Source organism: Pundamilia nyererei, unplaced genomic scaffold (assembly GCF_000239375.1).
Source record: "Pundamilia nyererei isolate P.nyererei 1_Seehausen unplaced genomic scaffold, PunNye1.0 scaffold00404, whole genome shotgun sequence".
Lineage (NCBI taxonomy): Eukaryota > Metazoa > Chordata > Actinopteri > Cichliformes > Cichlidae > Pundamilia > Pundamilia nyererei.
In genome coordinates, this window is record NW_005187805.1 from 230,859 (window position 1) to 249,022 (window position 18,164).

The 18,164-nt window shown below is 39.8% G+C and overlaps 1 protein-coding gene across 2 annotated transcripts in view; it reads left to right on the forward strand.

Annotated features, from left to right (window-relative positions):
* The window catches only part of galnt14 (UDP-N-acetyl-alpha-D-galactosamine:polypeptide N-acetylgalactosaminyltransferase 14 (GalNAc-T14)), a 244,066-nt gene extending 227,649 nt beyond the window's left edge, over positions 1 to 16,417 (forward strand). For both annotated transcript variants that reach the window (XM_005753112.1, XM_005753113.1), the window contains exons 14-15: positions 5,101 to 5,220; positions 13,811 to 16,417. In XM_005753112.1, the coding sequence (XP_005753169.1) occupies positions 5,101 to 5,220; positions 13,811 to 13,969 (279 nt within the window). In that variant the 3' untranslated portion in view covers positions 13,970 to 16,417. The remainder of the gene's footprint in view (positions 1 to 5,100; positions 5,221 to 13,810) is intronic.
* The last annotated feature ends 1,747 nt before the right edge of the window (positions 16,418 to 18,164 follow it).

The window sequence follows — 18,164 nt, forward strand, 5'->3', positions numbered from 1 at the left end:
TTAAAGACGTGTGAGCAAATTATGTGTTTTGCCACAGGATGTTGTTGTCTGTTGCATGTATACAAAACCCTGGTTAATCCCTGAGTTGGTTGTCTTTTTTATGCTTGAATTATTCACCATTCAGTCAGTGTTAAGTGGTTTAACACTGATTCCCCCCAGGAAATCCTGGAGAACTGTTGCTCAAAATCATTTTAAAAAATTAAAAATCTTTTTCTATGGAAGCAAAATGGAAAGAGAGGAGAGTGACTCAAGACTATTAATATTTTGTGCATTATGATGTAGAGTTTTTACAGACATTTTTAAACAAGACCAGGTGAATTGAAAATAGGGAAGAAGTGAGTAAGACCCACGAGGATTCATGGGCAGCAGAGGATGGCTCATTCATCTGTTTCAGAAAGATTGTATAGAAATCTTTGAGAAAATGACATTTGTGTCGATTTTATTTGAAACTTTGTAAACCTTTCCTTATGGATTTATGCTCTCCATCACAGTTAGGAATCTTATTTAATGTAACGTCCATTTTGTAGCTATTACTCACATTTCCAGTGACGTGGTAAAGTGGGGTCTACTTTCAGACTTATCGAAGATTGCTACGAGTCAGTCATGCAAATGTTTTGTAAGCCCACACATCTTAATTTGAATAGTAATTTCCTAAATAGTAGCAAAACCTGTGTTAGTGTTTGAGTAACATAGCAGAGGCCAGAATGGTTCCACCAGCTGATATCCAGTACTAGTCAATAGTTTGGATCCTCTTAGCCTGTCCAAACCTTTCAGTGGTTCTTTATTGTCGAATGAGGGTGAAGAAGTTTGTAAATGTCTTTGTTTGTCTCACTTTGGACTCGGGGTGTCCCCTGGTCTCTCTTCCAATTTGTTAGATGAGGATGCTGGATTACCAGCGCAGGCAGCCAAACATGAAGTGAAAAGCAATTCAAAATAGCAAGTGAAAACAAAGCTCTCCCACAGGACATCAACTCGAAAGTTGACGAGAAGTTTTTTGGCATAAGTAATGAAATAATAATGGAATATCAAATATGGGACATTAATAGTGTAAATAATGCAATGTAAGAACAAAAAATAGCCATTCTGAAGCTTAAAAATCTGAAGCTTCGGTCCATCAGAAAAAAAAAAAAGAAATGTCTTTAAACCTACCATTTTGCACCAACTTTCACATACAAGGAAATAAAAATCAATAGCAGAGGCAGAGAGACCATTTTATAAACCCACAGCAGCAGAAACTAGAACTGAATCCTGCAAAGCAAGGATTCAAATGCATTATATGAGTGTATTAATGGGAGGTGGACAACTGTGTATAACATAGCAGAAATGTAAGATGAGGTACAAGAATGATGGGTATGAAATCCAACCCACTGAGCCACAAAACCATGAATTTAAACACAATTTGCTCCAAATGTAATGAGTGCACAGGCATGAAGTTGTACTTTAATCATTTCTGCTGTCGACTCTGAATGTGCACACAAATAGAAAGTAGTTCGGGCAACTTTCTTTTTTCTTTTTTTTCAGGAAAGAATAAAGCTTACACTCACAGCTTTGTACACAGAGCTGCAGGTGTCATCATTATTTTGAGCCAAAGTCCACTTTGCTTTTAACCTTTTAGCTATCCGGGGAACACTTGTGCTGAGCATGCAGACCTTGTTTCAGTGCTGACCTGCTTAATGTTTAACAGCATAACCAGTGAGCGTGTTTACCCGCAGCCTGATTCCCATCACAGTTAGCAGTCCGCTTCAACCTCTGCCTAACGTGTTTACATGCAGGCGGTGACTTTCTAAAAATATTCCCGAGATACGCATACGTGACATGTCAGGATTGTGCAGAAAGTCGAATCTTGTTGGAACACAACTGAAATAATAAAAATCCTTTTCTCACGTCTGAAACCAGGCAAATTCAAAAGAAAACAGAAGAATAAGGCATGAGTCAGCAGCGAGGCCAAGAGATTATAAACGTTAGGAATTATTTGAAAGTAATGCAGGACCCCCGTGAGGGCCACACTGCCTTATATTCCAGGAAATATTGAAGTGTGAGTCAGTGCCTGATTTTCGTGTCTTTCTTTACTTAAATAAAGACATTTTCACCAGAAGCTGAAACAGAAAAAGCAGGCAGAATCCTCAGGCCCAGCTATTTAATATGCATCTACGAAAATTATAATAGAAATGTGCTCAAATTTTTATTATTGTTATTATTACAGTAATAACAACAATGATCTTGACGGATTTAAAAATGCTTTAAAATTCTCATTGGAAAACAGGTGTGTTAGTTACATCCCAGCCTGAGCAGTGGTGAGGTTACTGGTTTTATATTGTTGAACACTGACTCTTAAGTACGAATCCTGGGACGTTCCAGTAGAGAGAAGATGTACTGAGCTGCAGGACCAATTAACTTCTAATGTCATTCTCTTTGCTGCAGTTCAATAAATCAATCATGTGATGAAATACACCCCGCAGCGTTGAGATATTTAAGATAAAATGTCATAAATCACCCAGCTGGTTTGAAAAGACCTCCCACTGTTCTGCCATCTGACTCTCGACCTCCATTATTCTATAAGGTCAAGTCAGCAGACTTATAGCAGTATGATTATGTTAATAATGTTTGAATATGAAATGAAGGGGGGGGGGAGTTTAAAAAACACATTACTTATTCACTGAAAGATTTAATGATTAACTGAAAAGCAAGTCAACAGAAAATTAATGAAAAGCTAATCTGAGAATAGAGTAATCCATTAAGTTAAAATGCCAAACAAAAAAGAAGTGTTTGGAGTTTAGGTAAAAGCAACAAAGCTCCAGTACAGATCACAAGTACAGAGCTGAAAATTTCATGTTAATGGCTGTAAACACAAAATCACTCATAATTTGGAAATGTGGCCCTGAATGTTGTACCAATGTAAAATCTAGTATTTTTTTCTTAATGATATACATTCATCTGTATGTACAATTTCCTCAATGAAGCTGATCTAATGTAAGGTGATATCTAATGATTTTATACTTAATACTATTCATGATTAATTATATTTAATATAAAGCTGACTGTTGAGTAGCAATTTTCATGCGTGTTGAATATAAAATGGTAATCTGTTAATTAACTAGTAACTAAGACAATTAAAGTACAGCAGTTCCCTGCAGACTGCAGACATTTGTAGTAACTGCTAATCATGTCTTGATGACCATTAAAAAAAAGCTAATTCCATTGATTTATGAAAAGTATTTGTGTTTTTCTAAGTATCTGTTTTCAACATTGCTCATAAATGTTTGTCTGCAACTCTCTATCTAATTTAAATTTTTTTTTAAAAAGGTACTCGGACTGAGTCTGATATAATCATTTTGGACAAGACGTTCGAGCTTTGTGAGTTATATATTGTCTGACTTTAATCTTGATACATTTATACAATATGCGCTGCACAGTGAGCTACACAGTGAGCTACACAGTGAGCTACACAGTGAGCTACACAGGTCTGATACTCTCTCACAGGCTTCTGAAAGAAATGTATCTGTGGCCGGAGCTTAGTTTTTGTAGACTGATTATTCTTGGTGATAAATGTGCTACAAATGGATTGACTGATTTTTCTATTTTTTGCTCTATTTTATACAATTCCAGCAGTTTAAAGAAACAACATAACAAAAAAAACTTATTCATGCATTTTTTGCTTCACCAACTGAATACTTGAAGATAATGCTGATAATGAGATACACAGTCTGTAACTTGATAGCAGGACTTCTTTCAGTGCTTTCTAAACACAATTCATAAAAATGTATCATTTCAAGCTGTTTTTACCTGAAACTTGTAACACTGCCTGCTTCAGACAAGGTTATATGTCATTATAGTTACCAGGGTGATCTAGCCAGGTGTCATCTTTGTGACATTGAAAACTCTGACTTTAAGCTTCGCATCTGTTGCTAGCTCATTATTCACAGTAAACCCTTCAGGCAGTTCTACAGGAGAGGAAGGTCTGAGCATCTTTGCTTAGACCGCTGCTCCTACGACCTGGACTCAGATAAGCTGGTGAAAATTGAATAATGGAAGACAAAAAGACTGCTTGGGCAAAACTGCTCTGTAATCACTCGGACCATGCAATCAGCCATGAACTTTTCTTTATACTAAAGTATTCTAGAGTCAAATGTGAGGCCATCTGTTCAACAGCTAAAGCTGGGCTTAAATTGGATCATTGCAAAAGGACGATGATAATAAACACAGCAGCAAATATGCAACTGATGGCTGAAAAAAACAATCAAGGTCCTGCAATGGCCCAGTCGGTCCAGACCTCTGCCCGACTGAAATGCTGTGGCAGGACCTTAAGAGAGGTGAGCAGAAATGAATGCCTGCAAACATCAATGAAGTAAAACAGTGTCATAAAAAAGAGGCAACATTTCTCTACAAGATTTCTCCTTATAAGACAAATTTGACTGAAGTATGAAGGAAAATATCACGGAGTATTCTTTTTACCTTTTAGGATCCCGTGAAAACTTTCTTTGTCATGTGACTGTTTATATATATTTATTAAGGCAAGAAATAGCTGCAGGAACTTTTTCAGTATTTTCATATTGAAATGAAAAGTTATAAGTCAGGATCATCCCTAGTTTGTTAAATGCCCTTTAATTCTAATAAAGATATATCAAAATCAAACACGATTAAGACGATTTAAACCATTTGCTTTGACAAGCATGTCAGCATTGTTTGTTTGGTCTATAAAGAAATGGCTTTCACAGTTTGTTGTGGATGGCTGGCCTGGATAGAGCCCTAATTTCCTCCTCATTCAGCACATTTGTGCTGAACTGCAATGCCAACTGCGAGCCAGGCTTCACCGATACTCTTGTAGCCAGATGGGAGCAAATCCCTGCAGTCAGGTCGGGTGCAAAGCAAGAAACAATGGGAGTTGAGGATTAAATTCACACCAATTTAATGTTGCTTTTCCACCTGTCTCTACCGCTGTTGTGCTGTCTTTAATGACTTTATCTTCATGACCGCTTATCAGAAACAACACCAGAGGCGGGGCTGCACTTGAAAATGTCAGCTTTCAAAAACCAAACCCACACACAGCATTTCAAAATTCAGAGCAGATAAAAATGATTAACTCCATCTTCCTCTCTGCAGGAGTGGGTGTACACTCACGGACAGCAGATCCGACAGCAGCAGCACTGCCTGTCTGTCTCCACCACGTTCCCTGCCTCCCAGGTCCTGCTGCTGCCCTGCAACATGGCGGATGGCAAACAGGTCTGAGCACATACACGCATACACTTAGACAGACACACACAGTCGAGGAAGACAGGTGGTGCGTATCTGCTGGCGGGTCATAACCGTATATCATATGGCTGATAAATTAATCTAAATGTTAATTAATCTGAAGGCAAATTTGTCTAAAGATGATTGTTATACACACACACATACTCGCACTAACACACACACACACACACACACACTCTGCAGGAGCAGATGCTTGACAGTTTTTTGGACAGGTAGCTAGAAATACAGACACACATACACACTCGCTCTTGTCATTACCTGACCACTGGGCACCTTGACGGCGTCCCAGAAGCTCCTGCAGCACAGAACGACCTGACAACCAATAAATCACCTGAGAGAGAGAGAGAGAGCGATGGAGAGAGGCACAGGTGGAAAGGTGAAGCTAGACAGACAAAAAGAAAAGATGAGGAAAATAGAAAGGCAGAGGGACACAGAGGAGAGGAAGTTAAGGGAGAGGTATTGCAGAAGATTAGCTCATTACACCCCACCAACTGTTCAGTCTGCATGGAAAATTCTGCAAAAGTGCGCCTATGTGTAAATGTTCATCTGTGTGTGCGTGTGTATTTGTGTTCATCCCATCTGGATTAATAGAATCTACTGGACACGTGGGCAGGATCAGACATTAAAAACCATGTACAGGTGCTAGGGTGTATGATTCACTCAGTGTTCGTCATTGCTCTTATTATGCATTATTTGATCCATTAGTCATTGAAGCGCAAAAAGCGGGGGAAAAAGGAGAGACAGGAAATTGAAGTAAAAGGAGAGGTAATTAGGGGAGCGACAAGGGGCTAAAACCAGGAGGAGAAAGACTAAAGGAGTAAGAGAAGAGAAATGGAGGCTGAAGGAAATGTTGATGTGTGATGATAAAAGAATAAAGAGTAAATACTGATAAAAGAAAGAGAATGAAGGGAGGAAAAAATGTGGATGTGAAAGGAGAAAAAGGTAAAGAAAAGAAAAAGAACAAACAAATGACCTCGTAGGGCAGCCGTTCATCATATAACACGTCGCTGCAGCACACAGCGTACATCAACAAAAGCCCAGAGCAAAATGTAAACACAATAAATCAAAATAAATCTTGTCACAGGATTCAAGAGTCTTTGTGCATTTGTTCACTTAATTCCTCACCTGAAGAACAGTCCGCCCCATTTTAGGCTTTATGAGTGAGGCTCAGGCTTCTAGGAGTCTGCATATTTTTATACCTCAGCAGTAAGCTCCCCTGTGGCAGCAGCAGCAGAAGAGGATGTGCTGTCACCAAACGAGACAAAAACTTCAGATACAATAGATGTGCCAGCTGAGGGAATCTGGGGAGAAAGTTGTTGCTCTTCTGGATTGTTAACTGGATGTGACTCTGACGGACAGGAGCGTACTCTCCTGCACGTGTGCTCTTTATGGAGACACTCTCAGTACACTGGGGAGAGGGGTTTGGAGGTAAAGCAAGAGGAAGAGCAAACAAAAAGATCTTTATCAGCAAAACTGATGGAGGAAAGATGGAAAACAATGTTTAAAAAAATGAGGAAAGTGGAGAGAAAGAATGACAGAGGTGAAGGATGTAAGGATAGAGAAAATAGAATGATAGAAATACATAGAGGAAGTTAGGAGAGGAGAATGGGAAAGAAATGAAGGAACAAAGGATATGGGAAGGAAAATATAATAGGGACATCAAAGAAAGGAGAGAAAGAAGGAAGAAAGCAAGGTATAGAAAAGAAAGGAAGATTGGAAGAAAGGAAGAAAGAATAGGGAAGGAAAAGAAAGCCCGTCGGGGCATGAAAAGAAGAAAAGAAAAAGAAAGAAGGAAGGAATTAAGGATAGGAAAAAAGGAAGGAAACAGGTAAAGAAGGCAGGGGAAAGGAATGAAGGAAAAAGATATGGGCAGGGAGGAAAGTGTAATGTGGCATGGAAGAAAGGAGAGAAAGAAAGAAGGAGGGCAGGTGTAGGAAGGAAAGAATAAGAAAAGTGAGGAAGAAACAATAGGAAAAGGAAAGAATGCATGCAGGTAGGTGTAAATGGGACACGCAATGAAGGAAGGACGGTAGGAAGGAAGGAAGCAGTGAATGAAAGGAAGGAATGCTAAATAGTAGGAAGCAAACAAAGAATAAATTTATCGAAATGGTATGGATAAAAGAAAGGAAGAAAGAATTGGGAGGGGAGGGAAGGAAGGAAGGAGGGGAGCTATATGAAGGAAGGAAAAAAAGATGGATGATGTAAAGAAGGAATGAATAACAAACATGCATAAATGGGCGAAATGGAAAGAGGACATTAACAAGGAAATAAATAAGGTAGCTTGGGGAACTAAATAGAAAAGGATGAATGAAGAAAAAGGAATAAAGAACAATGTGGAAAGGAAGGAAGGCTAAATGGCAGGAAAGAAAAAGCAAACAGAAATAAGGAAGGGAACAAAGGAAGCAAAACCAAAATAGGGAAAGGAACAGTTTGAAAGGAGGAATTAAAGGAAGGAAGGAAGAACGGAGGTTTGTGGCTAATGATGAAGACAATTGAACACAAAAAGCGCACAGGCAGGTGTTTAAAGCTGGAGTCCTTGAGACTTAAATTAAAGGACTGAAACCACACACACACACACACACACACCAGTCACTGTGTATGTTTTGTTTGTGTTTTTTAGCTGAGTCACTAAAGCGGATCTCTTTCATGTAACTTTTAAACTTTTGTACCGAGACACACACACGCACACACAGTGTTGTTACATGTCCCACTTGAGAGTGTGCATACGTATGTGTGCGTGCGTGTTTGTGTGTCAGAAGGCAGGAAGTAGAGGGATGATAGCTAATTAGAACGGCGATCCACCAGAGAAACAGCCCAGAGCTGACTGGTAGAGAGACTCAGACCCAGAGAGAGAGAGAGAGGAGAAAATGCAGAGAGGTTAAATTGAGGCTAGAGAAATGTGGGCGCGGTGATGGGACGAAAGACACAGAGAAAGACAGCAAAACGGGGAGTGAGAGTGAGTGGTGAAGACGGAAATAAACAGACCGTGACAGACAGAGAAGGAGAGAGAGGCAGGGTGAGAGAGGTAAAGAGAAGGTGAGAGTAGACCGTTCAGTATGAGAGGGAAAAATTACATTTGACCTGAGGAGCTGAGAGAATGTAGCCACTTAGATTCGCACTTACAAACACTTTGATTAACATGCGCTGAGTGCCATCTCGTCACTCACAAACCCAGTAGAATAAGCATCCAGTCACATACACTTCCACTAACCTCAGTTTTAGTGACAAACACCTCCTATAGCATACAATTACAACCACAGGCAGTTGCACCACAGATTTTATTTCCTTGCAGATGCACACACATCTGTAGAAGCCCAGCATGCAAGAAGCCTATAAAATTCCTCTTCATACAGTATGGCTATGCAGCCACTGTACTGCAAGGCCACCAGTGCTTCATTGCGAATAGACCAGAAAATAGTATAATAAAATAAGCATTACTCACCCACGCATGACTGCAGGGACGTGTAGGAACACTCACACCAATCAGGAGGGTCAGGGGCATGGATCGGGCCAGTGGTGGAATGTAACTTTGTCCATTTACTCAAGTACAGTTTTAATGTACTTGTACTTCAAGTTTTTATATGTTTTGTTACTTTTTTATTATTTTACATATTAGAAAAGACATCATTACTAATATAGCTACCTAATAGTATTAAAAGATTTTTTTGTTAAAAAAAACTTTATTTGTGATGGTTAAACATTCGCTCCGTGAAAGAGGCTATTAGAAGGAGCAGTTTTACCATTTTGCTAAGCACTTTTTCAACTTGAAAAAAGTTTAAACCTTGGAGGAGTGCCATTTTTCATGTAACACCATCTGCATGGCGTATTGCTGCACATGAGCATCAAAATCAAGCCAGATTTTTTTTCTACACTGTGTTTATTTATTATCACATACACTTTATGGTTAAACGTACTGTGTTACACCTCTTCATCTTTGAATTCAGGTGTTCTTTCAGTCCCATTTCCACAGATGTATAAAATCAAGCATCTAGCCATGATGTCTGCTTTTACAAGCATTTTTGAGAGAATGGGTCGCTCTAAAGAGCTCACTGAAAAACAACAGAGGTGTCTCAGCACAAAAATGGTGCACCCGGAGCTTCGTGGCATTAGTTCCCATGGCTGAGCAGCTCCTGTAGGTGTAATGTGGAGATGGCTCAGTACTTTTGTACACAATACATAATGAATTGTTCTTTCATGCAGATCCCTGTCCCTTGTTCTTGACACATTCTGTGCCCCCAATTTACTTTTAAGTGAAAGTTCCAAATGAGGATAACTTTGATCTGTTTTCAAGGTGCACATATTAGTGAAAGTAAATCTAAACACCACCATAGAAAACATTATCGTGAGACCAGTGCATTTAAGTGTCTGACCTTCATGAAGGTCAGATCTGCTCTTACGTTAGACTGAAAACTGAAACTTCATTATTATTGTGTTAAAAATAGAAACTCTGTAGTAGGACCTCAGAAGGCAGTGCACTTTTTTCCTTTGCATGTGCACATTTATTATTGATGGCAGACTTAGTTGTCCTCGACATGAGGGTGTGCTGCATAGGTTTCTGGAGGGATGTTCTTCCATTCTTCAGAAACTTCTTTTTTTTCCAGCTCTTATTTGCTGGAGGTGCTGTGTTGCTCTATTTTTATCTTTAAAACCCCAAAAGATGTTCTGTTGATTTCAAGCCAGGCAGCATCCTGGGATGTCAAAGTTCTTCAGAAATTCCTGTGTGAAATATACATTTTTATTCTTTAACATTTGAGTGATTTTGCATGGAGTGTGTTTCTTTTGTATACTTAGACTTCCTGTCACACACTTCCACTCGCATATTTTACAGATTACTTAAAATCTCAGCTTTTTCTGATTTCAGTTTTCCACAGAAGCATATCGGCTTGTGTTAACCAGATATAAATCACAGCTTGTGGTTTTTCTTGAACAGTAGGTTACTAGCACAACTTGTCACAAGGTAAAAATAGGCAAAAACATTGAAAGAAAGTTGGTCTTTCTGTCATGTCCTTAGGATGTTTCTCTATCACAAATCTGTTTTCTTCCTCTGAGGCACCAGACTCTTTTTTCCTGGAACTCATTTCTGTTCCTGGTGCCATGTCTGTTGGATTAGAACGACAACTTGCAGTCAAATCAAAAAAATCACAGCACTAAAGAGATGGAGTCGCAGATGTTCAGAGTGAGAAGGAGCAGCAACCTTAATATTGTCAGAAAAAAGCGAATGGGCCTCATGCTGGAAACCAGATTTATTTTTGAATAGAGTGCATGAGTCAGAAAATGGTTGGTGTTCACCTCTCTTTTAAAGGTTTGAGTTGTCAAACCTGCCAACGTGTCCTCTATTCACCAAGAGGGAAAAAACACAGACACACAAAAACAAACTAAAAGCCATTTGTTTGATGAATTCACCTGAGATTTAAATGATAAGAAAGTGCAGTGGTGCACTTTAGATGTTCAGATATATTTCCTGCAAATCCATCATTGAGGCTCATCAGTGATCAGCCCCAGATTCATTCTGCAGCACATCAACAAGCCCAAACATCCAGCCTGAGTCATAAAGAACTATTTTCAGCCACAAGAAAAACAAGGAGTTCTCCAACAGATGGTTTAGCCCCCACAGAGCGCTGATCTTATCATCATGGAGCCGGTCTGCGTTTTCACAAAGAGACAGTGAGACAGCCTGAATTCACAGAAGATCTGTGGCATGTCCTCCAAGATGCTCAAAACAAAACCACCTGCCAAGCAGGTGTGCCTGCAGATTTATTATTTCAGTGTCGCTTCCTGTTTGCTGTGAATCTTTGAAAGCATCCTTATCCTTTTCTATTTAGAGCCAAAAACTTTTTTCAAGGTGTTTTATAGCTGATTAGATGCAGAAGTAGCACTTGACTGTATTACTTTTACAGCTGCTGTATTCAGCCTCCGGTGGACTCTAATGAGACAAGTTCAGCATACTCCCTGTGCAGATTCTTGCATTTTGCACTTTGTTATCTCGCTCTTGTTCTTTTGTGCAATAAAATATAATAAAAATGAAGCTTTATAGTTAAACTTTCTAGCTGGTGACTTTGCTCTCACCCTCTCGTACAAATACGATCATTTCCATTTCCACCCTTATGACACAGTGGCTACATCCATCTTTAATGTACAGTCTCTTACCAGGGTATTTTGATACCTGTAGATTCCTGGAGAAAGGTGATTTCATTTCAGCCTGTGTTGTTCACCAGGTTGTAAAAGACTCCCATCTCCCTTGAGTCATCCTGAAAGGCAACAAAAGGCTTATGAACTTTAATGTGCAGTACTTAAAAGAGAGACAGTGATGTGTAGAGAAAGACCAACGCAACATGTTACTCTCTATAGTCTGCTGGAGCCGACACTAATGAGTTGAATACTAATTAATTTACTTTTAATTATCCCTCCGTCTTTTTTTTTCAATTAAAAATCTCGGCGGCCCGTCGCTGTACTCTGATGGGCATGTCATCTTGACAATGCCGCAGCAGACCCACAATGCACTTCTACAGAACAAAGCTGATTTGTGTGTGTGTGGGTCTGTGTGACTGTGTGTGTGTGTCTTTACAATGCCTCATGAGATCAAGATACATGACAGTGATATGCTTCAGAGGCTCAGCAAATACAACATGGCCGCTCCGAGCCAACGTAAGCATAAAAACACTGATACAAGGAGATAACCACACAAACGTGCAAATTATGAAACACAAAGATACAGATATCACACAAATGGCACACACACACAAATAGTTTCTATTTTTCCCTCGTTTTGTCTCTCTTCTTTTATCTTTTATTCTGTTTTTCTTTGTCTGTCTCAGATGGCTGGGTTTCAGACCCACTGCTAGATAAAAGCCTCTCTTCATGTCTGATCATATCTACTGCTTTGTTTCACAGCTAAAGAATCCAGCTATGAATAATACACACACACACACACACACACACACACACACACACACACACACACACACACACACACACACACACACACACACACACAGTGTCTGTCTGGTCAAAGAGCCACTGGATTGTTGAAAAAGTCAGGAGACTTCTCCATCTAGTGGTGACTGTGGGGAATCACATGCTGTCCATTGTAATCTGAAAGCAGTCAGAATTTATGATTACCTTTTAATCAATAAATGTAGAGAGTATAATTAGATGTGGAAGTACAACCATAAATATGTTTTTATTACCAGGTGGCTTCAAGTAAAGTTGGTGGAGTCATGTGAAAAATGTTAGTCACTTTGCAACTGTAGAAAATGATTTTAATGAATATTAAAGGTGAGAATAATTTCGCTCCTGACAAAAACACAGCTTTTAACATTAGTCTGAATGATTCCAATCAAACAATACAAAAAATTATTGAAGTATTATTTGAGTAAAAAGGGAACAAATATCATCAGTGAAAGCAGTTGTAAGCTATTGAGCTGGCACATTTAATAACTCCACCAGGGAGCCTGAATCAGTGTTTGATTTGTTTTTATTATTAGGATTACTTAAATTACTTTCTTTTGTCATGAACATTTTAACAGCAGTTGAGCTTGGCACAACTTAGAAGTGATTTTTGGAAGAATATTTTACCATTGTAAGATCCTAATCACTTATATGGACATGGGTCATAGACAGGCTGGAGCCCAACTCAGCTATAGGAGTGTGAGAGGCTGAGTACACCCAAGAGCACAGCCATGCACACCTAAGGCCAGTTTAGAATCACCAATTAGCCCGAGTCATGAGTCCCACTAAAACCCACACATCCACAGGGAGAACATGACCCAGCTGGATGGAGGATATATATGACAATAAATCAGTGAAAATTTGCACTTTTCATACTTGTAAAATCTGCAGACACATGCACTTCTGAAAGTAAAGATTTGATCACCAATAACAGCGTTCAGGATTCAGTGAAGCGTGCTTCTCCGACAGGTCCGACGGATGAGAATTGTGGCGCTAACCTCTGTTTGGTGGTCATCGTGCGGCGTGCGGTTCCTGGGGATTTCTGCTGAAGCATCCTGTTTTTTTTTCTTAGATGTTATGTTGGTGTATTGTTAGATTCGGTGGCGGCTGTATAGCCTGCATATTCCATGCTTTCTAAATTACTTCAGTGACTTGAGCGAGGCCTGCCATTCAGTGCCGTGTGTGCAGGTGTAACCCCTAAAAAACGTTTTCTTTTCATTTTCTTTTTTATGCGAAAGAGTGTGACATCAGCTCTGTCATTGTCAGATTCGTGTTTCTCAGCATATTTCTCTGCGGTCATACAGTAATACACCTGCTCAGCAGAGCATGACTGAAGACCTTTTCACAGCTGCTGCAGGTTTCTGCATTCATTAGATCCTCCGAGCAGCTCTTGACTGCAGTACAGCAGCTGGATCAATAGTGAGCAAAAAAAAAAATGAAGCACAGCAACAACAACAAAAAATTAATTTTTGGACTCCTTATTTGTGGTATGTTTTCCACACTAACCAGTAAATGTTTTGTTTTCTAATTTACATGAGATGATAAAGTAGTTAAGATTTTAAACGTTTGTTTTTAACTTTTTAAATGTTTTTTTTCTTCATTTTTGATGCAGCGGTGGCAGAAGTCAGGGACTCACTTGGAGCACCTCGTCTCCCGGTTCTGCCTGGACTCGGAGATGGCTCTGGACGGGATGGACGATTCCCGAATGTTGGTGATCAGCCCCTGTGAACTGAGCGCATACACGCAAAGATGGGAAGTCCCCTTCTCCTGACCCCTGACCATGTGACCTTTACTCCCTCTTAAAAAATGTGCCCTGTCACACTCATCCCTCAACTCAAAGAGAGAATGCTGCTCACACACTGACCATGCATGAGCAATCATGTCACAGTGCTGCATCGAGGATATCTGAATAGAAAGCTGATGAAGACTTTTTTATGGGTCTTTGTAGCATGAAAAGAAATGCAGACCTTTCAGGTATAAAAACCTGATTTATTTATGAGCTGCACTGGTTTGAAATAATGTTGCTCCAAGAGACGCCGGAAAATTGTGTGGTTTGGAGATTCAAGTGTCTGTATTGGAGAGTGAAAACCAAGTGCACCTTAAAACCCAGAACTTTCAAATAGCTGAGATGGACAAAAAAAACAAACAAAAAATAACAATCATAGAATGTTTCCTGTGTCTTTTGCAATCTGCTTTTAAAGGATGTTTAATAAGCTGGAAATTAAAACCAAGCACAGCTCGAGGTTTTATTTCAGTTGGTCAAATACCTGTCACTGTCTTTACTGCAGCATCCCAGTCGGTTTCTTACTGGGATCTAACCAGAAACTCACCAAAGTAAAGTCCCAGTAAACAGCACAAAATGTGAAATCTTTAGTCTGTCACACCAAGCGGGATGCAATCATCTCCAGTCTGGAATATATCCTAAGGTTTTTGTTTGTTTGTTTGTTTTGTTGCTTGGCTTAAGCTTTCATTTACTGCTTTGGGAATAGTCTCAGTTATTGAGGTTCTCAATTATGAGAACACTTTATGTACAAGTAACCCCTGTGATCCTAAAGCTCTGGCTCCACCCTGCTCTAAATGCTCCGTTTCATACCATTTTTTTCAACGGTAGGCTCTTTGTGATGTCAGTGAGAGAGGAATATTTAGGAATATTCCTAAAGTGAGCACAAAAGCCCCACCCATCTTCTGTTCAAACCTTCTGTTTGCAAGGGGCAGCCAATCAGAAGAAAGTAAGCTTACAACAGCAGCTCCTAGTTTTTGTGGCATATGCCCCATTTTAGAAGCGCAACACTCTCAAGAGTTTAAAAAAAAAACGAGGATGAACGATAACAAAGGATCTTTGTGTGAGGTACAACTCCTCTAATGTTGACCTTTAAAGGTCAGTGCAGCAGCATCAGCTAACTATTTTTGTACACTCTGCCTAGTAAAAGCAAACCCAGTTTCACTTCATATTTTTCACCAGGTTGACAGTGTCCCACCTGCAGTGGCTCTGTGCCCCACCTACAGGACCTGCCCCACACTTTAAGAAACATAGGCTTAAAGGGTGGGTGGCCTTAAAGGAACAGGAACTAAAATGGCCTGTTTCAGAGAGGATGAACTTAGGAGCTGTACCAAGTATGAGATAAAGAAAGATTATTTTGAACTATGAATGATGCAAAGCCACCTTAAATGACTAGAATTGCTCAGTGCTCAGAGTAGAAAAGCGCTATTTAAATATGCCAAAACATTTACCATTTACCAAATAAAAATTAAGAAATGGGAAAAGGAATGCTGACTTTTAGAAAGCTTTGCACCTAAACACAGTCTAGATCTAGAGTAGTTTCTGTACGCCAACCAAGGCTGCCTACTCTGGGACTGCTAGAATTCCCATATTGTTAGTGTTATAGGGTTTGCACAGTGGATGGAGCATTTTAATGGGTTCTTTAAATGACTGTAACTTCCCCATTGAAACTTGGCCTCATGCAGCTCTCTTGGCCATGTGAATAGCTTTGATTGCAGAAATATGAGGAAGAGGATGAAAAGGAAAGAAATAAACAATGAGGGGAGTCACATTAGGTAACACAAAACCTGAAATTTAGAGCACGCCCTGGCTTAACTACAGGATGTAGCATGAAAGCAGACAGGACAGAGCTACAGGTGCAAATATGGACAAACAGTCACAGTGGAAAAAAATATGTAAGAGGAAGAACAGCATGAATGCAGCACATGTCAGAATATCTACATGCTGGTAAATCAAATCAGCAAATTTCTGATTCCTGTTGCCCAAATGAAGCAGCTGCTTCACACAGCTGCTGTGCATGTGAGACTTTTTATACACAAATGAGATTTTTTCACCATAATTACAAAGTATTGATATTTATCAGGCAAGTTTGGTAAATTAATAAAAATGATGCTATTTAGGGTTTATTTTAATAAATGTGTCCACTCTCGAGGTGTGCTATGATGCAACCAAACCTTTTGTTTTTCTCCTACTTGAGATTATTTCTGAGCACTCTGAATGGGCACGAGGTTGGGCTGGTGGAGCTCAAACCTGTGGGAAGAGTCAAAATCCAAACTGATGTTAACTGCAAGTCTTCTCTAAATCGCCTCTCTGTCTGTTCACACAATGATTTTTAAAAATTGTAGAACTTCTTTGCGGTTCAGTTACATAATGTGTTTGACATCTTCAGCATCAGTTTGATATCCTGTTTGATTCCTGAATCCTGAATAAAGCTTTTATAATGGCTGTTTCTATTTTATTGACATGCTTATTGTGCAAACTGTGAGCTGCTGTTGGTGCAAACACGGTGCTGCTCAAAATATTTACAAAACTACAACTAATCTTTTATTATGTTTTACCCTTTACACAGTTAGGTCCATGTTTGGACTATGGCACATTTTCTTGTGATCGTGCATCCTCACAGTAGACTTTATATTAATTCATTAAATTTAAGGGCTTTAAAGTACTGCAGAAACAGGTTAGAATTACACAGCCTCATGTTTGTTTATAATGCAAGTATGGTGTCATATATTAGCTTCAGAAATACAAGGGTATTTCCTTTGAGATCTGCAGCTGTGGTTGTGAAAGCTCTGTGTTTAACTTCAACAGAAATCAGTTTATCTTATGAACCAACTGGTTTTGAAGGTCACACCTTTATAACCAGTTGTACATCCTTTATAACTAAGAGTGTCTTTGACAGTGAGGACCTGACTGTTCACACACTGGCTGTTCTGTCCTACATCAGCGTCACATAAAGCAGAAGCCCTGGATGAACAGTCATGTCAAAACACTCCTCAAACCACGCAAATCTGCTTTTAGGTCCACCATATTACCAAATTCAGGGGGCAGTCCAACACAGTTGTGGACCTGAGCATGCATTAACAAAAGAACTAAACACCTTCTTCTCACACTCAAAGTCCACTTTAATCATTCCTGTACCCAAAAAATAATCTACAAACAGCCTCAACAACTTCCACCCCAATCCACTCATACCTGTGATCACTAAGTCCCTGGAACAGCTGGTCTTAAAGCACATAAAGGCCACCCTTCCTGTCTACACCCCCCACCTCTCTGCTGACCTCTCCTGGGCTGCAAACACCTCCACCTCCTACCTGAGAGTGCTCAAAAGGAACAGCATCTCTGCAAAGCTGCTGGTGACCTCCATCACTCAGTCATCCAGAGCATCCTCACATACTGCACCACAGTGTGGTTCACACACTGCTCCCAGGATGAGTGGAAGAGGTCAACACAGTGCAGGAGTTCATCAGCTGCCCCCACCCCTCGGTTGCAGACATCTATACATCCCACTACTGCTGCAGAGCTAATGCAATCACACAAGACTCCACCCATCCTCCATCCCACCTCCACCTGTTTGATCTGCTGCCCTCTGGGAGACTCTACAGGTCCATCCAAACCAAGACTAGCAGACTCACGAACAGTTTCTTTCCATGAACCATCGCTGTATTGAACACACGTGCACCCCAGCCAAACTCACAAACTCACACATCAGTACTGCTCACACTCATACAACACACACGTGCGCCCGCTTTCGGATCTATATAACCCCTGTACATTTGTATAGTTTTATAGTTGGTATTTTTGTTTTTATTGGGGGTTTTTTTTCTAATTTATTCTAAATGCTACTACCATGTAGCTGCTTCTAATTTCATTGAATCTTTGATGTTTAATGACAATTAAACAATTCATGACAAAAGGATTCTGATTCTGTTTGGTTTAAGTTTCTTTGTCTGCTTTAAGAAGTTTCTTGTCATGAACACAGACCATTGTCAACACACAATGGTCCGTACTGCCCAGATTTTCGAGTTTTAAATGCATCATTAGGCTCTCCGTCCGTTTACACGAGCCTTCATGTAACTCAAAGAAATTCTGTGAATATACACATGGGGACGATTTTTGTGCTGACACCATAGTACTCCAAATCTGAAAATTAGCTAGAAAATTCTTCATTTGTGAAAACTGGGGAACA